Source organism: Pristiophorus japonicus, chromosome 2 (genome assembly GCF_044704955.1).
Source record: "Pristiophorus japonicus isolate sPriJap1 chromosome 2, sPriJap1.hap1, whole genome shotgun sequence".
In the NCBI taxonomy this organism is placed as follows: Eukaryota; Metazoa; Chordata; class Chondrichthyes; family Pristiophoridae; genus Pristiophorus; species Pristiophorus japonicus.
In genome coordinates this window covers 287,282,330-287,307,522 of record NC_091978.1, presented here as the reverse complement: position 1 = coordinate 287,307,522, position 25,193 = coordinate 287,282,330, and the positions used below count along the sequence as shown (strand labels likewise).

The window sequence follows — 25,193 nt, the reverse complement described above, 5'->3', positions numbered from 1 at the left end:
ATGGTAGAATTCAGCTGGACATCAACGGATTTGACATGCAGACTTGATAGCCATGCTGGAGAACAGTACTCAGCTGTAGAGTACACCAGGGCGAGTGCTGCCATACAGAGGGTTTGAGTGTTTGCTTCCCATGTGAATCCAGCAAGTTTCTTGATCAGGTTGATCCTAGTCTCTAGTTTCTTCCCAAGGTTCTGGAGATGTTGTCTATATGACTGGGTGTAATCAAGCATGATTTCTAAGTAGAGTTTTTTGGCATGGTTTACCTCTGCGCTGTAAGGACAGGTGTTGAGGTGGAATGTCGAGGTGACAGTCTTTTGCGGGTTTGGCCGAAGTAGCCATCGGCGGAAGTTTTTTTTAAATTCATTTCCGAGATGTGGGCATCGCTCTGGAGAAGATGGCGGGGAGCCACCTTCTTGAACTGCTGCAGTCCGTGTGGTGATGGTACTCCCACAGTGCTGTTAGGGAGGGAGTTCCGGGATTTTGACCCAGTGACAATGAAGGAACGCGATATGCTTCCCAGTCAGGATGGTTTGTGACTTGGGAGGGGAATGTGAAGGTGATGGCATTCCCATATGCTTGCTGCCCTTCTAGATGGTAGAAGTCGAGGGTTTGGGAGGTGCTGCCGAAAAAGCCTTTGCGAGTTGCTGCAGTGCATCTTGTAGATGGTACACACTGCAATCACGGTACGCCGGTGGTGGAGGGAGTGAATGTTTAAGGTGGTGGATGGGGTGCCAATCAAGCGGGCTGCTTTGTCCTGGATGATGTCGAGCTTCTTGAGTGTTGTTGGAGCTGCATTCATCCAGGCAAGTGGAGAGTATTCCATCACACTTCTAACTTGTGCCTTGTAAATGGTGGAAAGGCTTTGGGGAGTTAGGAGATGAGACACTTGCTGCAGGATACTCAGCCTCTGACCTGCTCTTGTTGCCACAGTATTTATGTGGCTGGTCCAGTTAAGTTTCTGGTCAATGGTGACCCCCCAGGATGTTGATGGTAGGGGATTCGGTGAAAATAATGTCATTGAATGTCAAGGGGCGGTGGTTAGACTCTTGCTTGTTGGAGATAGTCATTGCCTGCCACTTGTGTGGCGTGAATGTTACTTGCCACTTATGAGCCCAAGTAGGTCTCCATCCTCTAAATCACTAGTCTGGTTCTCTTCAGTGACTGACAGATTCGTGTTTTGCGTGGCCAAGGAAATGTCATCAGCATATACTTGCGGGACTCTGTATCGGGCAGATCACAGGTGTGAACGTTGAATAACATGGGTGCCAGGACAGAACCCTATGGGAGTCTGTTGTTCAATGTCCTATATCTGCTCTTCTGGGTGCCAGAGTACACTTGGAAGTGTTCATTTCACTGACCAATAGTTAGAAGTGGAGGGAATAAACATTTAGAACTATCTTATGACTGTTTTATTTCTTGATAAATAATATTATTATTCTCTTGAACAAAGATTCAAACTTGTTAACTTAGAAATAAGTTGAATACCTTATGCAAAAAATGTCTCCAATTTGTTACATCGCTGTCCTTGACTTCATGTTTTAAGTTTTCTTTATCAATCCATTTCAGGCAAGCTGCTTTGATTGCAGTACTTGTGAAAGTTGGCGTAATTTCTGAGAAACGCACATGGGACTGGGAAAGTGTAGAAGCTGTGGCTACTGGTTTACAGGTAAATTTAGCAATTGCATGTCTAAAGGAATCTAGCTAGAAACCTGCATCCCTTACAGAATTTGTCTTTTTTTTTTAAATTTCTGGTCTTCAGACTCAATTTTTCAAAGAAGTTGGGCCTTAGAAATGGATATGTACTTATTACTAATTGCTAGCTGTGCAGATTTGAAGATGTTGCTATTAAATAGTGAACAGTGTCCAATAGAAGTACCTCCAAAATGGAAACTATTTGGTCAGTAGTTTTGCTGTCTTGATAAATACCTATATTTTAACTATATGGGCAACGGCGAGAAAGTCCACGATAGAATAATCAGATATACCATGGAAACATAGAAAATAGATGAAGGAGTAGGCCATTCTGCCCTTCGAGCCTGCACCACCATCCAATAAAATCATGGCTGAATATTCACCTCAGTACCCCTTTCCTGCTTTCTCTCCGTACCTCTTGATCCCTTTAGCCATCAGAGCCATATCCAATTCCCTCTTGAATATATCCAACGAACTGGCATCAACAACATTCTGTGGTAGAGAATTCCACAGGTTAACAACTCTAAAAGTAGAGGGCAGAGGCAAAAAAAAACAAAGGGCCCCGTTACAGCAAAATTCTAAAGGGTCAAAGTGTGTTAAAAAGACAAGCCTGAAGGCTCTGTGCCTCAATGCGAGGAGTATTCGGAATAAGGTGGATGAATTAACTGCGCAGATAGCAGTTAACGCATACGATGTGATTGGCATCATGGAGACATTTATCTACATTATACTGCATGTGCCATGCATTTGCCCACTCACCTAACCTGTCTAAGGCACCCTGCTGCAGCCTCTTAGCATCCTCCTCACAGCTCACGCTGCCACCCAGCTTAGTGTCATCTGCAAACTTGGAGATATTACACTCAATTCCTTCATCTAAATCATTGATGTATATTGTAAATAGCTGGGGTCCCAGCACTGAGCCCTGCGGCACCCCACTAGTACTGCCTGACGTTCTGAAAAAGATCCGTTTATCCCAACTCTGTTTCCAGTTGCCAACCAGTTCTCTGTCCACGTCAATACATTATCCCCAATACCATGTGCTTCAATTTTGCACACCAATCTCTTGTGTGGGACCTTGTCAAAAGCCTTTTGAAAGTCCGAATACACCACATCCACTGGTTCTCCCTTGTCCACTCTACCAGTTACATCCTCAAAAAATTCTAGAAGATTTGTCAAGCATGATTTCCCTTTCATAAATCCATGCTGACTTGGACCGATCCTGTTACTGCTTTCCAAATGTGCTGCTATTTCATCTTTAATAATTGATTCCAGAATTTTCCCCACTACTGGTGTCAGGCTAACCGGTCTATAATTCCCCATTTTCTCTCTTCCCTCCTTTTTTTTTTTAAAGTGGTGTTACATTTGCTACCCTCCAGTCCATAGGAACTGATCCAGGGTCGATAGACTGTTGGAAAATGATCACCAATGCATCCACTATTTCCAGGGCCACTTCCTTAAGTACTCTGGGATGCAGACTATCAGGCCCTGGGGATTTATCGGCCTTCAATCCCAACAATTTCCCTAACACAATTTCCTGACTAATAAGGATTTCCTTCAATTCCTCCTTCTCGCTAGACCCTCGGTCCCCTAGTATTTCTGGAAGGTTATTTGTGTCTTCCTTCATGAAGACAGAACCAAAGTATTTGTTCAGTTGGTCAGCCATTTCTTTGTTCCCCATCATAAATTCATCTGATTCTGACTGCAAGGGACCTACGTTTGTCCTGAATCTATAGAAGCTTTTGCAGTCAGTTTTTATGTTCCCAGCAAGCTTCCTTTCATACTCTGTTTTCCCCCTCCTAATTAAACCCTTTGTCCTCCTCTGCTGAATTCTAAATTTCTCCCAGTCCTCAGGTTTGCTGCTTTTTCTGGCCGATTTATATGCCTCTTCCTTGGATTTAACACTATCCCTAATTTCCCTTGTTAGCCACAGTTGAGCCACTTTCCTAGTTTTATTTTTACTCCAGACAGAGATGTACAATTGTTGAAGTTCATCCATACGATCTTTAAATGTTTGCCATTGCCTATCCACCGTCAACCCTTTAAGTATCATTCGCCAGTTTATTCTAGCCAATTCACATCTTGTACCATCGAAGTTACCCTTCCTTAAGTTCAGGACTCTAGTCTCTGAATTAACTGTGTCACTCTCCACCTTAATAAAGAATTCTACCATATTATGGTCACTCTTCCCCAAGGGGCCTCGCACAACAAGATTGCTAATTAGTCCTTTCTCATTACATATCACCTAGTCTAGGATGGCCAGTCCTCTAGTTGGTTCCTCGACATATTGGTCTAGAAAACCATCCCTAATACACTCCAAGAAATCCTCCTCCACCGTATTGCTACCAGTTTTGGTTAGCCCAATCTAATTGTAGATTGAAGTTGCCCATGATAACTGCTGTACCTTTATTGCACGCATCCCTAATTTCTTGTTTGGTGCTGTCCCCAACCTCACTACCACTGTTTGGTGGTCTGTACACAACTCTCACTAGCGTTTTCTGTCCTTTGGTATTCCGCAGCTCTACCCATACAGATTCCACCTCATCCACTCTAATGTCCTTCCTTACTATTGTGTTAATTTCCTCTTTAACCAGCAATGTTACCCCACCTTCTTTTCCTTTCTGTCTATACTTCCTGAATGTTGAATACCCCTGGATGTTGAGTTCCCATCCTTGGTCACCCTGGAGCCATGTCTCCGTAATCCCAATTATATCATAATCGTTAATAGCTGCCTGCGCAGTTAATTCGTCTGCCTTATTTACGAATACTCCTCGCATTGAGGCACAGAGCCTTCAGGCTTGTCTTTTTAACACACTTTGTCCCTTTCGAATTTTGCTGTAATGTGGCCCTTTTTGATTTTTGCCTTGGGTTTCTCTGCCCTCCACTTTTACTTTTCCTTTTTCTATCGTTTGCTTCTGCCCCATTTTACTTCCCTCTGTCTCCCTGCATAGGTTCCCATCCCCCTGCCATATTAGTTTAACCCCTCCCCAACAGCACTAACAAACGCTCCCCCGAGGTCATTAGTTCCAGTTCTGTCCCGGTGCAGACCGTCCGGTTTGTACTGGTCCCACCTCCCCCAGAACCGGTTCCAATGTCCCAGAAATTTGAATCCCTCCCTCCTGCGCCACTCCTCAAGCCATGTATTCATCTTGGCTATCCTGCAATTCCTACTCTGACTAGCACGTGGCACTGGTAGCAATCCTGAGATTACTACCTTTTTGAGGTCCTGCTTTTTAATTTAACTCCTAGCTCCCTAAGTTCAGCTTGTCGGACCTCATCCTGTTTTTTTTACCTATATCGTTGGTACCTATATGCACCACCACAGCTGGCTGTTCACTCTCCCCCTCCAAAATGTCCTGCAGCCGCTCCGAGACATCCTTGACCCTTGCACCAGGGAGGCAACATCCCATCCTGGAGTCTCGATTGCGGCCGCAGAAACGCCTATCTATTCCCCTTACAATAGAATTCCTTACCACTATAGCTCTCCCAGTCTTTTTCCTGCCCTCCTGTGCAGCAGAGCCACCCATGATGCCATGGACTTGGCTGCTGCTGCCCTCCCTTGATGAGTCATTCCCCCCCCCCCCCCCCAACAGTACCCAAAAACGGTGCATCTGTTTTGGAGGGGGATGACCGCAGGGGACCCCTGCACTACCTTCCGTTGCTCTGCCTGATGGTCACCCATTCCCTATCTGCATGTGTAAGCTTTACCTGCGGTGTGACCAACTCACTAAACGTACTATTCACGACATCCTCAGCATCGCGAATGCTCCAGAGTGAACCCATGCGCAGCTCCAGTGCCGCAATGCGGTCTGTCAGGAGCTGCAGCTGGATACACTTCCTGCACATGTAGTTGTCAGGGACACCGGAAGCGTCTGAGTTCCCACATAGCACAGGAGGAGCATGACACGGATCTGGGCTCTCCTGCCATGACATAACCCTTAAATTAACTTAATTTGACAAAAATGTCAAAGGTTACCTACTTATCAGGGAATGAAAGAAGAAGAAAAAGATTAAATACTCACCAATCCACCAGCCAATCACTTACCCACTTGGCTGTGACGTCGCCCTTCGATTTCTTTCTACTTCTTTGTTTTACCTTCTGCCTCTGCGCCAACTGGCCTCCCGGTCTTCCGCCGCTCCTCTCGCTGCTGCCGACCTTTAACCTCCCGCGCCGCCCGCTCTCTCGATGCTGGCCTCCTGATCTGCCTACATTAGTTACAATTTTCCAAAGCTAGTTAGGAAGATTGCAGGGGAACTTGAAAGTATCATCGGTAGAGACAAACCCAGTAACTTTAGGTGAGGTTAATTTAGTATCAGAAGTATGGGGCATTGCAAGAATACATCAGATAAGTGAGCTCTTGGGAGGGGGAATGGTGGGGGCGGGAGGAAAAATTACATTAAGTAGGAAAAGTCAACCTGGTTTTGTGAAAGGCAAGTTAAGTCTAATAGAGCTATTTGGGCTTTGACACGGTGCATATAGGAGGTTTAATGGATGACATAAATATTGATTATTAGAAGGCATTTCATTAGGTTGTGCAGAATAGATTGAGCTAAAACTGAGTTGGATGGAATTGGAAGTAACCACATGACATAGATAGGAAATTAATTGGGAAGTAGTTAAAAAAGAGAGAGATTAAAGGAAAATTGTTGAATTGATGAGGTGACAAATATAAATGCAAAATAGTGGTGCTGCTCTGAGTCTGAGGATGCACAGATTACAAGGAATGGGGTATTAGAGTATAAAGCAGAGTGGCCTGAGATTCCAGTCAGGCAAGGCTGCTCCTATGACACAACTGTCAGACAGGTACTGGAAAATGGAACGGAAGCTATTTCTGCTGGGATTCTACCCCTTTTGCACAACTGAGATTTTCTAGTTAGGGAGGGTAAAAGAAGGGTAAGTCCTTCCTTTTGCCCAATCACCCACCCCATATCAATGGGACTTCTCTGGGGTGAGGTGGGAGGGGGATTTCCTGGCTATCTCAGGAATTTTGACGAGTGTGACTTGGTAGTCAGTGGAATCTGTCGTCAGCTGAGAACTGGCATGTGTCCCATTAAGACCAGGAAAGGCCCCAGAACGTTTGCAAACTAAGGTAATCGATCCTTTAGTGGATACATTTGATATAATTATAACGGGCTCCATAGTTATAACGGGCTCAACGGGCCCAAAGCTTTTTTTTTTTTGCCGCATTTGAAGAGTTGCGCCCGTTTTTTGGGGGCCCAAGTACACCAAAAAAAATGTTCTAAGTTTCCCCGTTGGATTTCTTCATTTTGACGCAGCCTAACCTGTCCTTTAGTTTTGGAGGTGGAGCCTTGATCTGTGCCAAAAAGATCAGGTTGCCACAGTAACCAGGGACACAATGTGAGCTGAGGCTGCAAAGTGAAACATACAGCTAGCTCTGAACACAGTAAAACACATTGCATCAATTTAAAAACGCATTGCATCAACTTAAACACACAACTATATTGCAGCAACTTGCCTCCAATTATTAAACCAATCCCTGGCCGAAGGACTCGCCGGTCTGCCTACCTAGCCCGCCCCGAGCCTCTTGCCAGTGCCGGTCTAGCTCCAGCCCCCCGCCAGTCCCACTTGCCAGTCCGCTCCCCTGACCAAAGGGCTTGCCGGTCTGTTCCCTCGCCCGACCCTACCCGAGTGCCTTGCCATTCTGCTCCCTAGCCCTGGCCGAAGGGCTTGCCAGTCCGCTTCCCCGCCTGACCCTGACCCCAAGTGCCTTCCCAGTCTGCTCCCCCATCCCTATCCCAGGCTGAGTGGCCTCCCAGTCTGCTCCCCCGCCCCTATCCCAGGCCGAATGCCTCCTTCCTACCGATTCCCGCACCTAACTACACCCAAAAGGCTTCTTCTCTTCCCCCCCCCCTTCCTCCCTCCCCCCCCTCTTTCCCCCCCTATCTCTTTCCTTTCCCCCCCTATCTCTTTCCTTTCCCCCCCTCTCTCTTTCCTTTCCCCCCTCTCTCTTTCCTTTCCCCCCCTCTCTCTTTCCTTTCCCCCCCTCTCTCTTTCCTTTCCCCCCCTCTCTCTTTCCTTTCCCCCCCTCTCTCTTTCCTTTCCCCCCCTCTCTCTTTCCTTTCCCCCCCTCTCTCTTTCCTTTCCCCCCCTCTCTCTTTCCTTTCCCCCCCTCTCTCTTTCCTTTCCCCCCCTCTCTCTTTCCTTTCCCCCCCTCTCTCTTTCCTTTCCCCCCCTCTCTCTTTCCTTTCCCCCCCTCTCTCTTTCCTTTCCCCCCCTCTCTCTTTCCTTTCCCCCCCTCTCTCTTTCCTTTCCCCCCCTCTCTCTTTCCTTCCCCCCCTCTCTCTTTCCTTTCCCCCCCTCTCTCTTTCCTTTCCCCCCCTCTCTCTTTCCTTTCCCCCCCTCTCTCTTTCCTTTCCCCCCCTCTCTCTTTCCTTTCCCCCCCTCTCTCTTTCCTTTCCCCCCCTCTCTCTTTCCTTTCCCCCCCTCTCTCTTTCCTTTCCCCCCCTCTCTCTTTCCTTTCCCCCCCTCTCTTTCCTTTCCCCCCCTCTCTCTTTCCTTTCCCCCCCTCTCTCTTTCCTTTCCCCCCCTCTCTCTTTCCTTTCCCCCCCTCTCTCTTTCCTTTCCCCCCCTCTCTCTTTCCTTTCCCCCCCTCTCTCTTTCCTTTCCCCCCCTCTCTCTTTCCTTTCCCCCCCTCTCTCTTTCCTTTCCCCCCCTCTCTCTTTTCTCCCCCCACCCCCCCCTTGCCTTTCCTGCTGCTGCTGTCCAGGCATCTGCTGCACTTGCCTGCGCCGATTTCTTTAACTCGCCAGAAGGTTATTCAGCAGAGGCTGCAAACACTGGCCTAAGCAGAACTGGAGTAACTCTCAGCTGGCCAAATTTGCCTAAATGGCCAGAATTGGCACGGGTGGCAGGTTACGCCCCCTTTGGCTAAAAAATGTACCTAAAAAAAAATCATAACTGAGTTACGCTGGTGCAAGTTGATTGGGGAAACTATTTTTAACTTGGGCCCAAAAAAGCAACCTTATCCAAAAAAATTATGCAAATTCCTAGGGAAAATTGAGCCCATGGAGTCTATGGCACAGAAACAGCCCATTCGGCCCAGCTGGTCTATGCTCTATATGAATTTCCTCCTACCCCTCTTAGTTTAACCCCATCAGCATTTCCTTCTAATTACATCAGCTAAATGTATGTCATTAAAGTGTGGGAACTAGCTAGAATAAAAAAGTGTGTAACCTAAAACAAAGTAGTTTCACCAAATACTTTTTGTATTTTCCCCAGGATTTTGTGATTTGTATTGAAATGTTCTTTGCTGCGATTGGTCATCATTATAGCTTTTCCTACAAGCCATACGTACAGGAAGCTGAGGAAGGCTCCTGCTTGGATTCTTTTCTTGCCATGTGGGATATCTCTGACATTAGAGCAGACATATCGGAACAAGTACGGAATGTTGGTAAGGAAGTCAAGTTTTAGTGGGATGATCCACACATTTCAAGTTTGTTCATAAACACAATTTTGATTTAGAATGTAAAGATTTCACTTCATGTTTATGGTGTGAGGGTGTCAACTCTGAAATATCATCTAGTACCTGCACTAATTTAATGTAAATTCCACAGTGAATACGGGATACACTAATGTTTTTCAAGTATTTGTTTTATTAGGATTCATGCTGTTAAAAAATATTTCCTGCTACATACTGCGTAATTTATATTCCAAGACAAGGGGCTCTATTTTCCCCAGTGATTTGTGCCTTTTTTTAGTGCACTGCTTTTTTTGGCCTCAATTTAAAAATCCGAGTTTCCCCAATCTTTGTGCGACAGCGTAACTGTTAGTTATGATTTTTTTAGGTTCGTTTTTTTTGCGTCTGCGCCAGTTTTTCACAATTATGTAAGTTTGGTCAATTTAAATTTCTCCTAGGATGACATATGTGACCATTTGTGAAAAACCTTCTGGGCACTTAAGAGAAACCAGTGTACATTAAAAAATTGTCGCAGAAAGACGCCATTGTTTTTAGGCGACTTTTTGGAGGGAGTCCAGAACACACACACATCCATAATCAACCTTAAATTTTTAAAACTTAAAACGCAGGAAATGGAAGTTTAATGGAACTCGGTAAGTTTTCATTTTTTTAAAACTGATGTGCCGCCACCGAACATCTCCAGACCGGGCTCGATAGTCGGAGCGTCGGCTGGCAGAATTGGTCCCTCACCCAGACATGGGCTTGGTGCTTGGCTTGAAAAGAAGCCCAGGGGGGTGGGGGGCTGTGGAAGGTGAACGGAAGGCATGAGACGCGTACAACACACATCAAATGAAGCCCCGGGGCGGCGGGGGATTCCCGATCATTGCACCTGCTCAGACCTGGGTGTGGTCCATACTAGGGCGTCGACCTTAGGGAGTACCTTGTCCTGCCTGCTGTTTTGAGTTTCTTGCAAAGGTAGAATTTAATCATGTGGGCAATACTGACACTGCCATACCTTGTGCAAGCCTTCTGCATGATGATGGTGCTGCGGAGGAGACAATTGATTCAACGTCATCGCATGAGGAACCTCAGAGCACGTTGGGTGATGGGCAGGAAACCTTACCCATGTCGGGTATATTGAGACAGGCATATTTGTATCTGCACCCGAGTGATACAGACTGTGTCAGAAGGCTGCGTTTCCGCATTGAAATTGTAATTGAGATCTGAGTTTGTAAAAGCAGACCTGTAATCTAGCAACGTCGGCAGGACTGCTTTGTCAGTGGAAGTGGAGTGATACGTCCTTACTACACAGTATAAATGCACACGAGGCCCATGCTTGAGAGGTCAGTCTGTGACCTGTCCTTTATTCCTTAGCACTCAAGTGATGAAAGTGGGTGGAGCTTCCCCTTTTATACCTGAAGGTCCAGGTTAGGAGTGTCTCCCACAAGTTCACCACCTAGTGGTCATTGTTCTCTCAGTGTACAACTTAGGTCAGATTATACATGGGTTACAATGCTGGTTGAATACATGACATCACCTCCCGCCCCCCACCAAAGTTTTATTGGGATCACAGGTTGAATCTCTCTGGTGGTTTACGCTCTCTTGTAGAGCGCCTGAGTTGGGGCTCCGGTTGTTGGGCGCTGGCCTGAGTGTCTGCTGTTTGCAGTGCCTCAGGCCTGTCCGGACTGCCCACAGTGACTGGACTCTCCTCCCTTTGGTTCCAGTGTTCGGTCACCTGTGGTGGAGTGAACGCTATATCGTGTTCTTCCTCTGCTTCTTCTATGGGGTTGCTGAACCTCCTTTTTGTTTGATCCACATGTTTGCGGCAGATTTGTCCATTGGTAAGTTTAACTACCAGAATCCTATTTCCCTCTTTGGCAATCACAGTGCCTGCAAGCCATTTGGGCCCTGCAGATTAATTGAGGACAAAAACAGGGTCATTTACATCAATACATCGTGCCCTCGCATTCCTGTCATGGTAGTCATATTGTGACTGGCGCCTGCTCTCGACAATTTCTTTCATGGTGAGGTGTATAAGGGATAACCGGGTTTTGAGCGTCCTTTTCATTAGCAGTTCTGCGGGTGGAACCCATGTGAGCGAGTGTGGTCGGGATCTGTAGGCCAACAGTAAGCGTGACAAGCGGCTTTGTAGGGAACACCCTTGGATTCTGAGCATCCCCTGTTTGATTATCTGCACTGCTCGTTCTGCCTGGCCGTTTGAGGCCGGCTTGAACGGTGCCGTTCTGACATGGTTAATTCCATTGCCTGCCGAGAAGTCCTGGAATTCAGTGCTTGTGAAGCACGGGCCATTGTCGCTGACCAAGATGTCCGGTAGACCGTGGGCGGAGAACATTGCCCGTAGACTTTCTACTGTGGCAGAGGATGTGCTTGAATTTAAAATGTCACACTCGATCCATTTGGAGTAGGCGTCTACTACAACAAAAACATTTTTCCCATGAAAGGACCTGCGTAGTCCACATGGATGCATGACCAAGGCTTGGTGGGCCATGGCCAGGGGCTAAGGAGGGCTTCCCTGGGCGCATTGCCCAGCTGGGCACACGTGTTGCATCTGCGAACACAAAAGTTCCAGATCTGCGTCTATCCCTGGCCACCAAACGTGTGACGTGGCAATTGCCTTCATCATGACAATGCCCAGGTGCTCATTGTGGAGTTCTCTGATGAACATCTCTCTGCCCATCTGGGGCATGACTACGCGGTTTGCCCACAGTAGGCAATCAGCTTGAATCGAGAGTTCATCCCTGTGCCTGTGAAATGTTTTAAATTCCTCAGGGCATGCTCCGTATGTGGCTGCCCAGTCCCCATTTAGGACACATTTCTTGACTAGAGACAATAGGGTCTCTATGTCCAGACTTTAATCTGACGGTCTGTCACGGGTGAGCCTTCGCTTCCGAAAGCTTCAAAGCCATGACCATCTCAGCACCATGCTCGGTGGCCCGCTCAGTGGTGGTTAGTGGGAGCCTGCTGAGTGCATCGGCACAGTTTTCGGTGACCGGTCTGTGCCGAAGTGTATAGTCATAGGCGGCTAACGTGAGTGCCCACCTCTGTATGCGGGCCGATGCGTTTGCATTTATAGCCTTGTCAGCCAAAAGGGACATTAGGGGTTTGTGATCTGTCTCCAGCTCAAATTTCCTGCCAAACAGGTATTAGTGCAATTTCTTTACAGCATACACACATGCGAGCGCCTCTTTTTCTACCATCCCGTAGCCCCTTTCTGCCTGGGACAGACTTCTGGAGGCATAAACTACCGGCTGTAACTGACCCATGGCATTGACATGCTGCAACACACACCTGACACCATAGGACGAAGCATCGCACGTTAACACAAGTTTCTTACATGGGTCATATAGCGTTAACAGATTGTTGGAACATAACAAATTGCGTGCTCTATTAAAAGCCCTTTCCTGGCTGTCCCCCCAGACCCATTCGCGACCTTTGGTTAGGAGCATATGTAGCGGCTCGAACAGCGTGCTCAATTTGGGAAGAAAGTTACCAAAATAGTTCAGGAGCCCCAGGAACGAACGCAGCTCCGTCGTGTTACAGGGTCTGGGTGCTCTCTGGATCGCTTCCGTCTTGGACGCAGTGGGGCTGATCCCGTCTGCTGCTGCCACCCTCACCCCCAGGAATTCTACCTCTGGAACTAGGAAGACGCACTTCACCTTTTTCAGTCGCAGCCCTACCCGGTCCAGTCTGCGTAGCACCTCCTCCAGGTTGTGGAGGTGTTCTTCAGTATCGTAACCCGTGATGAGGATGTCGTCCTGAAAAACCACCATCCTTGGAATCGACTTGAGGCTTTCCATATTTCGTTGGAAGATCGCGACGGCCGAACGAATCCCGAACGGACATCTATTGTACTCAAACAACCCCTTGTGTGTCGTGATGGTGGTCAGCTTCTTCGACTCACTCGCCAGCTCCTGGGTCATGTAAGCTGAGGTCAGGTCCAATTTTGAAAAAAGTTTGCCACCGGATAGCGTCGCAAAGAGGTCCTCCGCTCTCTGTAGTGGGTACTGGTCTTGGAGTGACACCCGATTGATGGTGGCCTTGTAATCACCACATCCTGACCGACCCATCCACCTTGAGCACCGGCGCAATCGGGCTCGCCCAGTCACTAAATTCGACTGGCGAGATGATGCCTTCCCTCAGCAGGCAGTCCAATTCGCATCACGTACAGCACCGCTCTGGCCTTGTGGTGTACTGGCCTGGCATCCGGGTTTATGTGAATCACTACCTTGGCCCCCATGAAAGTGCCAATGCCGGGTTGAAATAATGAGTCAAATTTGTCCAGGATCTGTGAGCATGATACTCACTCCACAGAGGAAATTGCATTGACATCGCCCCATTTCCAGTTCATGACAGTAAGCCAACTCCTCCCCAGTAGTGCGGGACCGTCCCCTGGGACAACCCAGAGTGGCAACCTGTTCTCCGAATCTTTGCAGGTCACGACTACCGTGGCGCTGCCTAGCACCGGAATGATCTCCTTTGTGTATGTCCGTAGCTATGCGTCAATCGGCGATAATTTTGGCCTCCTGGCCTTGGACGCCCACAACTTTTCGAACTGTTTGATACCCATCAGGGACTGGCTGGCCCCCGTGTCTAGCTCCATTGATACTGGGATGCCATTGAGGAGCACTTTCATCATCATCGGTGGCGTCCTGGTGTATGAACTGTATACGTGCTCCACATGAACTCGCTGAACTTCAGCTTCCAGCGTTCATTTCTGCAGGTATTTTGCTCATCTCTGCAAACTCCGGCTGAGTGTGTGCCTCCACGCCTCCAACATGAGCTGTTGTTGGAAACAAAAGGTCCCTTGCCAGTCGATCGTCCCTGACTGCCCCTGTGACTGTCATTGAGTGCGCCATTAACAGGTGTTGATGGCCCCATTACTGGCCGCATTGTCCCTTGCAATGGCGTGAATCGCCGTTCAGCTTGCCATTGTCTCTGTCGAACTCCCCCTCTGGGTTTGACTACATGTTAGGGCATGCCCGATTGCCCTTGTCTGCCTGGAGAACTGTGCTGCTTTAACAATGTTGAATCTCTGTCTCAACCATTCCTTAACACAGTACCTCTCGTCTGTTGTGCTAGTGGCCATGCTCGCGTGGTTTAAATCCCAGTTTCTCGTCGCCATTGATACTATACAGTATAAATGCACACGAGGCCCATGCTTGAGAGGTCAGTCTGTGACCTGTCCTTTATTCCTTGGCACTCAAGTGATGGAAGTGGGTGGAGCTTCCCCTTTTATACCCGAAGGTCCAGGTTAGGAGTGTCGCCCACAAGTTCACCACCTAGTGGTCATTGTTCTCACTGTGCAACTTAGGTCAGATTATACATGGGTTACAATGCTGGTTGAATACATGACATGGAGGTTACAGCTGCACTTTAATTCTATGCATCTGGATTGTTCCAGGCTACAACTGGGGATGTGTGTGCCATTTCTCAACATGCAACACATATCTGCATTTGGCAGGTGACTGCTGCACTATATATGCCTGGAGGAATGACTACATAAAGTTCCTCATGACCGCCCAGGCAATGCGTGAAAGGGCTATGGACTTTTCCAGGATTGCTGGCTTCCCAAAGGTACAGGGCTGCATTGATTGTACCCACATCGTCTTGCGAGCACGCTTAGAGGATTCTGAGATATGCAGGAACAGAAAAGGCTTCCACTCTATTAATGTGCAGCTCGTGTGTGATGACATGCATCGCATCATGTCAGTTGATGCAAGATACCCTGGGAGCACCCATGATGCATTCATCCTACACTAGAGCGTTATATCTGCCATGTTTCAGCAGCAGTCCGAAGGGCAGAGCTGGCTACTGGGAGACAGAATACGGCCTCACCACCTGGCTCATGACGCCCCTACGCGTAACCCGGATGGAAGCTGACCGGGAATACAACATGCCGCGCATTGAGACGCGCAGCATAATAGAGAACCATTGGCATCTTGAAACCCTGAAATTGTCGGTCAGTTCACTGTTGTGTGCTGCATGCTGCATAACTTAGCCATCATGAGGCAGCAGCAGCTGGTAGTAGAAGACCCACCTGCGGTGAGAGTGGCTGATGATGAGGAGGAAGATGTAGACGAGGAGGAAGCCATGCAACTAACTGAACCCGGAGCATGGCGGCAGAGGAGAGCGGACTGTCATGCCCCTTTAACAATTGCTCGAGCCTTGTGCCAGCAGCTCATCCGTGAACGCTTTGCTGCCTGAAGGCTCAGCGGCAACTATTCCACATGGACCATGTTTACTGTTTGGATCTGTTCCGTACTGTTGTGTTAATGGCACAAATGATGGAAATAATTCTTGTTTACTTCAAAAAATTGTGTTCATAATGGAAATGATTCTTTACTTTAAAAAGTTGTTAATGGAACAAATGTAAATGATTGTTATAATGTAAAATATATTTTATTGAAAAGTTTAGCAAACATTTGTTTCTACTTAACTTTAATAAAAATATTCTTGTATCAAATTTTAAAGTTTTCAGTTAAGATCACTTACAAACTTGTAAACTTGTAAATTTACATAATTTACAAAAAACTTTGCATTTGAGAACAGTCATAACAGTAACAACAATAATAACAGCAATGAAAGGCTGCACCCATCTCTCCTCCACCTTATTTTAAGACTGCCCGCTGCACTTGGTCTTGGTGACTCCATCCCTGCCCACAGGCGATAGCGCAGTGTTTCTCGGGTTGGTACCAAGCTTATTCTTAACATCTCGGGTAATGCACACTTCTTGATATTTGGGGGATGGGGTGGAGGAGGCAGTAATGTGGAAGGCCCGGCTTGGGCCTCTTCAGAGACTGGTCTGGGGAATGGAGTGGGAGTGGCAGTTGATTCTGTCAATGGGTGCGGGGTCTGGGCATGTTTCCTTATTGCAGCAGCTAACTCCGATATTCCCTCCCTCGTGCCCTGACAGTGTGTCAACTACCAACAACATTCCCTCCCTCATGTTTGCCGACGGTGTCTCAACTATCTGTGACATGCCCTCCCTCCTGTTGAGCACCAGTGTGTCAACTACCTGCAACATTCCCAGACAGTGTTCCCATTACTCGTGAGTGTTGTTACTTCTCCCGACAATCCCGATACCGCATCATCCACCCACTGATGGTGTCCAGGAGTGATTGGGTAAGATCAATGCTCTTCGCACTCATTGCCACCATCTGAACCACATCTGTTAGGTCCTGCACCTCAGGAGAGCGCTGTTGAGCTCTCCTTCCCCTCCTCACCCTGGGTCTGGCTTGCTGCATCCCACTGGGTCCCACAGCCTCGGATGGTAGGGCCCTGGGTGTACCTCTCTACTCCCCACTGGAATCCCTAGCCTCGGATGGTGGGAAACCATGGAATTGTCCCATCAACACTCAAACCACTCAGAGAAGGGGCTGGCACCTCAATGGGCGTCACCGACACCTCCTCCAGAGTGAGTACAACAGTGGGGCCTTCATCCATCCCCCTCCCCCTCACCCCATGCTCTTGGTCTGGAAGGTGGGATTGGAAAATGTTCTCCTCTTCAGGCTCATCCTTATCTGAATATTCTTCTGCATCGTCTGGGTTGGCCTCAACTTCTACAAAATATAACGGAACACAGGCAGATGGTTAGCAGCAGAGGAGGGGGCAGGGTGGGTGGCATGAGTAGGCTGATTTGAAGGACCACGATGAATGATAGCACGTTGCATCAACCGAAACGTAGCTGATGGAGACATCCCCATGAACCGAAGCATGGCTAGCCCACGCAGTACTTAACATTTAGCGAAGCCAGACTCTGGAATTTGCAGGACTTGCCCTCTCCCTCGAGTGTAGGCCCAGCTTGTGCAGTGTGGTTGCTTTTCTCCAGGCAGGACCCATCAAAGCAGCGACCCTCTCTTCCAAGAGTGTCAGTGGCTTCAGATTTGCCGGGCCTCCTCCTGTTCTAGTTCTTTCTGTTTGTTGTGTGCCACCTTCCTCTGCAAAGATGAGAATATAATCTTTTAAAGGTGTGTTTCTGCTGGGTGGGACATACAGATGGTCACATTTGCAATTCCATTGAATAAATGAAAATATTACTTACATTAACTACTTGACCAAGGTCCTGCCACTTTTTGCACTGGCCTCCAGACCTTGGTGGTCACCATTGCACAGTAATCTTGTGCCAGTTGGTTCCAGCGTTTCGTCATTTCTTTTGGTGGAACTTTTATGTGAACTCTGCTGATGTCCAGCTCGTGCCATCTGCCCTCAATCACAGTAACTAGTGCCTCCACTTCATCCTGCAAGAAATTCTTGGTCCTTGCACCACGTTGCATCTTGTATTGCAGCTCCAATTTTTTGCCAATGAGAATGAAAGATCTCACACAAAACTGGCTCTTTAAAAATGGCCGAATGCAGACTGGGAGCTGTACTGGGCATACGTGCCCATAGGGATCATGTCAAAAAAGTGCGCAGAAAGGGCAGCATTTTTTTCAGCGCAGACATTAGGCTCCACCCCCGGAGGCTACAGGACTTTTTTGGTGTAGTCGGGGGCCAAAAAAAGGGGCGTAACTCTAGCAATATGCCAAAAAACAGCATTGGGGAAAATTGAGCCCAATAAATTTATTCCACTGTTTGGAAGCCGAAAGGCAGGGAAAGGAGCTGTCTACTTACTGGCCTGCAGAACTGAGTCTTGCAGCTAAGCTGTACTTAAAATGTGTTCTTTTATTGACCTGCCCTGACCGGACCTCATTTTGTGCAGGACTCAACATATCCCAACCCCACTGTTCAGAAATAGCCACTAGGCCAATTTTCTGTTTGGAGCACAGTAGGGTTTGATTAGGACTTCCTCTGACTTGTACTCTACTGTTTTGATTATATAATTAAACATTTTATTGGCCGTATTGATTGCTACTCTGCTTTGCTGGACCCATTAAGATTTCTTTCAACTTGATCCTTTTGATATTTCAACACCATTCAGAGAATGTCTATTTTTCCTTCTTCCCTAGTAAGCCTTGATCAACAGCAAAAACTGCCTATAATTCAACCATAACTGGTGATCAATCTTGTGTGCTAGTTATACTGCAAGTGTCGGTCTCTGACTTGGACCTGTGGACAGTGTCATAGGATCGCAGACACTAAGTTCATGCAATGCATTGTGCTCAAGAATGATGCTGAGAATGACGTAGTAGCACGTGTAGCGAGTTGGTCTTACCGCAGGTGAGGGGTCCACAGCTAGCTAGGGAATGGAAGACCAGCAGGAAGAGCAGTGCAAGGAAGGTAGTGCAGGGGTCCCCTGCGGTCATCCCTCTGCAAAACAGATACACTGCTTTGAGTACTGTTGAGGGGGATGACTCACCAGGGGAGGGCAGCAGCAGCCAAGTTCATGGCACCGTGGCTGGCTCTGTTGCACAGGAGGGCAGGAAAAAGAGTGGGAGAGCTGTAGTGATAGGGGATTCAATTGTAAGGGGAATAGATAGGCGTTTCTGCGGCCGCAACCGAGACTCCAGAATGGTATGTTGCCTCCCTGGTGCAAGGGTCAAGGATGTCTCTGAGCGGGTGCAGGACATTCTAAAAAGGGAGGGAGAACAGCCAGTTGTCATGGTGCACCTTGGTACCAACGACATAGGTTTAAAAAAAGGGATGAGGTCCTACGAGACGAATTTAAGGAGCTAGGAGCTAAATTAAAAAGTAGGACCTCAAAAGTAGTAATCTCGGGATTGCTACCAGTGCCACGTGCTAGTCAGAGTAGGAATCGCAGGATAGCGCAGATGAATACGTGGCTTGAGCAGTGGTGCAGCAGGGAAGGATTCAAATTTCTGGGAGAGGTGGGACCAGTACAAACCGGACTGGGGGAGTGTTTGCTAGTGCTGTTGGGGAGGAGTTAAACTAATATGGCAGGGGGATGGGAACCAATGCAGGGAGACAGAGGGAAACAAAATGGAGACAGAAGCAAAGGACAGAAAGGAGATGAGTAAAAGTGGAGGACAGAGAAACCCATGGCAAAAAACAAAAAGGGCCAATGTACAGCAAAATTCTAAAGGGTCAAAGTGTAATAAAAAGGCAAGCCTGAAAGCTCGGTGCCTCAATGTGAGGAGTATTCGGAACCCAGGAGAGGGCTCTGAGCTAGTTAGAGTGGGTGAGAGCGCAGATGAACAGGACCCGAAGAAAGAATACAAAAGGCAGGAGGCAACAGAGCAGAGTAGCACTGGGGTAAGTGTAAACCACAAGGTGATAGGAAGGGACAATATGTATGAATATAAAGGGGCTGCAGGAGGGGTGAAAACTAAAAATCATGGTTTAAAAGCTAGTATTAAAACACTCTAAACGCACGCAGCATTCGAAATAAAGTAAATGAGTTGACGGCACAAATCATTGCAAATGGGTATGATTTGGTGGCCATTACAGAAACGTGGTTGCAGGGTGGCCAAGACTGGGAATTAAACATACAGGGGTATCTGACAAGTCGGAAGGATAGACAAGAAGGGAAAGGAGGTGGGGTAGCTCTGTTAATAAAGGATGATATCAGGGCAGTTGTGAGAGATGATATTGGCTCAAATGAACAAAATGTTGAATCATTGTGGGTGGAGATTAGAGATAGTAAGGGGAAAAAGTCACTGGTGGGCGTAGTTTATAGGCCCCCAAATAATAACTTCTCGGTGGGGCGGACAATAATCAAGGGAATAATAGAGGCATGTGAAAAAGGAATGGAATGGGGGATTTTAACCTACATATCAATTGATCAAATCGCACGGGGTAGCCTGGAGGAGGAATTCATAGAATGCATATGGGATTGTTTCTTAGAACAGGATGTTACAGAACCTACAAGGGAGCAAGCTATCTTAGATCTGGTCCTGTGTAATGAGACAGGAAAAATAAACGATCTCCAAGTAAAAGATCCTCTCGGAATGAGTGATCACAGTATGGTTGAATTTGTAATACAGATTGAGGGTGAGGAAGTAGTGTCTCAAACGAGCATACTATGCTTAAACAAAGGGGACTAGAGTGGGATGAGGGCAGAGTTGGCTAAAGTAGACAGGGAACACAGATTAAACGGTGGCACAATTGAGGAACAGTGGAGGACTTTTAAGGAGCTCTTTCATAGTGCGCAACAAAAATATATTCCAGTGAAAAAGAAGGGCGGTAAGAGAAGGGATAACCAAGGAAATAAAGGAGAGTATCAAATTAAAACCAATGCGTATAAGGTGGCCAAGGTTAGTGGGAAACTAGAAGATTGGGAAAATTTTAAACGACAGCAAAGTATGACTAAGAAAGCAATAAAGAAAGGAAAGATAGATTACGAAAGTAAACTTGCGCAAAACATAAAAACAGATAGTAAAAGCTTTTACTGATATATAAAAAGGAAAAGAGTGACTAAAGTAAATGTTGGTCCTTTGGAAGATGAGAAGGGGGATTTAGTAATGGGAAATGTGGAAATGGCTGAGACCTTAAACAATTATTTTGCTTCGGTCGTCACAGTGGAAGACACAAAAACCATGCCAAAAATTGCTGGTCGCGGGAATGTGGGAAGGGAGGACCTTGAGACAATCACTATCACTAGGGAGGTAGTGCTGGACAGGCTAATGGGACTCAAGGTAGACAAGTCCCCTGGTCCTGATGAAATGCATCCCAGGGTATTAAGGAGATGGCAGAAGTTAATAGCAGATGCATTGGTTATAATCTACCAAAATTCTCTGGACTCTGAGGAGGTACCAGTGGATTGGAAAGCAACTAATGTAATGCCTCTGTTTAAAAAAGGGGGCAGACAAAAGGCAGGCATTGATTCATGAAGGGGAAATCATGTTTAACTAATTTACTGGAATTCTTTGAAGATATAACGAGCATGGTGGATAGACGTGTACCGATGGATGTGGTGTATTTAGATTTCCAAAAGGCATTCGATAAGGTGCCACATCAAAGGTTACTGCAGAAGATAAAGGTACGCGGAGTCAGCGGAAATGTATTAGCATGGATCGAGAATTGGCTGGCTAACAGAAAGCAGAGAGTTGGGATAAATGGGTCCTTTTCAGGTTGGAAATCTGTGGTTAGTGGTGTGCCACAGGGATCGGTGCTGGGACCACAACTGTTTACAATATACATAGATGACCTGGAGGAGGGGACAGAGTGTAGTGTAACAAAATTTGCAGATGACACAAAGATTAGTGGAAAAGCGGGTTGTGTAGAGGACAGAGAGGCTGCAAAGGGATTTAGATAGGTTAAGCAAATGGGCTAAGGTTTGGCAGATGGAATACAATGTCGGAAAATGTGAGGTCATCCACCTTGGGGGGGGGAGGGGAAAAACAATAAAAGGGAATATTATTTGAATGGGGAGAAATTACAACATGCTGCGGTGCAGAGGGACCTGGGGATCCTTGTGCATGAATCCCAAAAAGTTAGTTTGCAGGTACAGCAGATAATCAGGAAGGCGAATGGAATGTTGGCCTTCATTGCAAGAGGGATGGAGTACAAAAGCAGGGAGGTCCTGCTGCAACTGTACAGGGTATTGGTAAGGCCGCACCTGGAGTACTGCGTGCACTTTTGGTCACCTTACTTAAGGAAGGATATACTGGCTTTGGAGGGGGTACAGAGATGATTCACTCGGCTGATTCCGGAGATGAGAGGGTTACCTTATGATGATAGATTGAGTAGATTGGGTCTTTACTTGTTGGAATTCCGAAGGATGAGGGGTGATCTTATAAAAACATTTAAAATAATGAAAGGAATAGACAAGATAGAGGCAGAGAGGTTGTTTCCACTGGTCGGGGAGACTAGAACTCGGGGGCACAGCCTCAAAATACAGGGGAGCCAATTTAAAACCGAGTTGAGAAGGAATTTCTTCTCCCAGAGGGTTGTGAATCTGTGAAATTCTCTGCCCAGGGAAGCAGTTGAGGCTAGCTCATTGAATGTATTCAAATCACAGATAGATAAATTTTTAACCAATAAGGGAATTAAGGGGTATGGGGAGCGGGCGGGTAAGTGGAGCTGAGTCCATGGCCAGATCAGCCATGATCTCTTTGAATGGTGAAACAGGCCCGAGAGGCTAGATGGCCTACTCCTGTTCCTAATTCTTATGTTCTTATGTAAGAACATTGGAGTCTTGTCCCTGCGTGACAACAAATCACAGAAAATTACAACACAGAAGGAGGCCATTCGGCCCATCGTGTCTCTGCCGGTTGAAAAAGAGCTACTCCGCTTAATCCCAACTTCCAGCACTAGGTCCATAAATAGGTTAAGGCTCTTTAAATGCATATCCAAGTACCTTTTAAATGTGATGAGGGTTTCTGCCTCTACCACCCTTTTCAGGCAGTGAGTTCCAGACTCTCGCCACCCTCTGGGTGAAAAAATGTTTCCTCATCTCCACTCTAATCCTTCTACCAACTACTTTAAATCTATGCCCCCTGGTTATTGACCCCTCTGCTGAGGGAAATAGGTCCTTCCTATCCACTCTTTTATCTTATACACAATTTTATACAATTCAATTAAATCTCCCATCAGCCTCTTCTGTTCCATTGAAAACAACCCCAACCTATCCAATCTTTCCTCATAGTTAAAGTTTTCCAGTTCTGGCAACATCTTTGTTCTTTATCAAGCTCCCTACATTTAAGTCTAAATCATTAATATATAGTACAAAAAGTAAGGGACTGAGTACTGAGCCCTGTGGAACCCCACTAGAAACAACCTTCCAATTTCACACACTCCCCTAAACCATTACGCTTTGCTTCCTGCCACTGAGCCAATTTTAGATCCAATTTACCACTCTCCCTTGGATCCTGTGGGCTTTTACTTTTTTGATCAGCCAACCATGTGGGACCTTGTCAAAAACCTTGCTAAAATCCATGTAAACTACATCAAACGCACTGCCCTCATTGACCCTCCTTGTTACCACCTCAAAGAACTGCATCAAGTTAGTCAGACATGACCTTCCCTTAACAAATCCATGCTGACTGACCTTGATTAATCTGTGTCTTTCTAACTGAAGCTTTATACTGTCCGAGAATTGATTCCAGTAATTTGCCCACCAGAGGTTAAATTAACTGGCCTGTAATTGCTCGTTTTTTCCCATAATTTTTTTTAAACAATGGTCGTCATCATCATCATCATAGGCAGTCCCTCGGAATCGAGGAAGACTTGCTTCCACTCCCAAAGTGAGTTCTTTGGCTGAAGAGTCCGATATGAGAGCCACAGACCCTGTCACAGGTGGAACAGACATTCGGCGAGGGAAGGGGTCGGTTGGGCTGGTTTGCCGCGCGCTCCTTCCGCTGCCTGCGCCTGGCCTCTTCACGTTCTTTGCGTTGAGACTCGAAGAGCTCAACGCCCTCCCGGATGCATTTTCTCCACCTCGGGCGGTCTTCGGCCAGGGCCTCCCAGGTGTCAGTGGTGATGTCGCACTTTACCAGGGAGGCTTTGAGGGTGTCCTTATAACGTTTCCCCTGTCCTTCTTTGGCTCGTTTACCACGAAGGAGCTCCGCATAAAGCATTTGCTTCGTGAGTCTTGTATCTGGCATGCGAACTATGTGGCCTGCCCAGCGAAGCTGATCGACTGTGGCCACTGCTTCAATACTGGGGATGTTAGCCTGGTCGAGGACACTGATGTTGGTGCGCCTGTCCTCCCAGGGGATTTGCAGGATCTGCGGCGACATCGTTGGTATATCTCCAACAACTTGAAGTGCCTTCTGTACATCGTCCATGCCTCGGATCCATACAGGAGGGTGGGTAGGTATTACTACAGCCCTGTAGACCATAAGGTTGGTGATAGATTTGAGGGCCTGGTCTTCAAACACCTTTTCCTCAGACGTCCGAAGGCTGCACTGGCGCACTGGAGGCGATGTTGAATCTCCGCATCAATATCTGCCTTTGTTGATAATGGTACGTTAGCAGTTCACCAATTTTGTGGCACAACTCCTGTAGCCACGGAGGGAGGATTGGAAAGTAATGGCCAGAGCCTCCGCAATTTCCTCCCTTGTTTCTTTTAGTAGTTTCGGATATATTTCATCCGGTTCTGGTAATTTAATCTACTTTAAAACTTCCTCTCTTACTATGTTTATCCCATCCAATATTTCACTATCTTCCTCCTGAACTTCAACGTCAGCATCGATCCCTCTTTCGTGAACAGACACAAAGCATTCATTTAATACCTTACCCACATCCTCTGCCTCCACACGCAGATCACCATTTTAATCCCTTATAGGCCTTACTCTTTCCTCCTTTATCCTCTTGCTCTTTGCGTAATTGTAAAACATCTTTGGGTTTTCTTTGATTCTACTTGCCAGTATTTTTTCATGTCCTCTTTTTGCTTTCCTCCTTTATTTCACCCCTGAACTTTCTATACTCTTCTTGGATTTCTGCAGTATTGAGCTCACTATATCTGATATAGGCTTCCTTTTTTGCCTTATCTTACCCTGTATGCACCTTGTCATCAGACAGCTCTGTATTTGGCATTCTACCCTTTTTCTTTGTGGGAACATGTTTACCCTGAACTCCATGTACCTCGCTCTTGAATGCCTCCCACTCCTCTGGCACTGATTTACCTTCAAGTAACTGTTTCCAGTCCACTTTTGCTAAATCACTTCTCAACCTAGGAAAATTGGCCTTCCCTCAATTTAGAACCTTTACTCCTGTTTTTTCTTTGTCCTTATCCATAATTATGCTAAAACTGAATTATAATCACGACCACAAAAATGCTCTCCCACTGCTACTCCTTCCACCTGCCCAGCTTCATTCCCTGACACTAAATCTAGAACTGTCCCTGCCCTTGTTGGGCTTGCTATGTATTGGCTAAAAAAACTCAATACAATTTAGGAATTCTGTGCCCTCTGTATCTTTTACAATGATATCCCCCACTATTACTGCCCTATGCTGATTAAATTTTAGTATTAAGAGTAAGCTGATAGGTTAGTTAGCGTCCTCGATCAGGCCAGCATCGAAGCACTGACCACACTCTAGCCAGCTCCATTCTGGGCAGGCCACGTTGTTCGCAAGCAGAACGCTCTTCTGGGTAGCACCATTAAAGTTCCAGTCAATCAATGTAAATAGGGTTCTGACAAAAGGTCATCGACCCGAAATGTTAACTCTATTTCTATCTCCACAGATGCTGCCTGATCATCTGAGTATTTCCAGCATTTTCTGTTT

The 25,193-nt window shown here is 46.8% G+C and overlaps 1 protein-coding gene across 1 annotated transcript in view; it reads left to right on the top strand.

Moving 5' to 3' along the window:
- Positions 1-25,193, top strand: part of tmem184c (transmembrane protein 184C) — a 78,278-nt gene that overhangs the window by 49,009 nt on the left and 4,076 nt on the right. The window contains exons 8-9 of the mRNA XM_070871513.1: positions 1,567-1,666; positions 8,930-9,101. Coding sequence (XP_070727614.1) covers positions 1,567-1,666; positions 8,930-9,101 — 272 coding nt within the window. The remainder of the gene's footprint in view (positions 1-1,566; positions 1,667-8,929; positions 9,102-25,193) is intronic.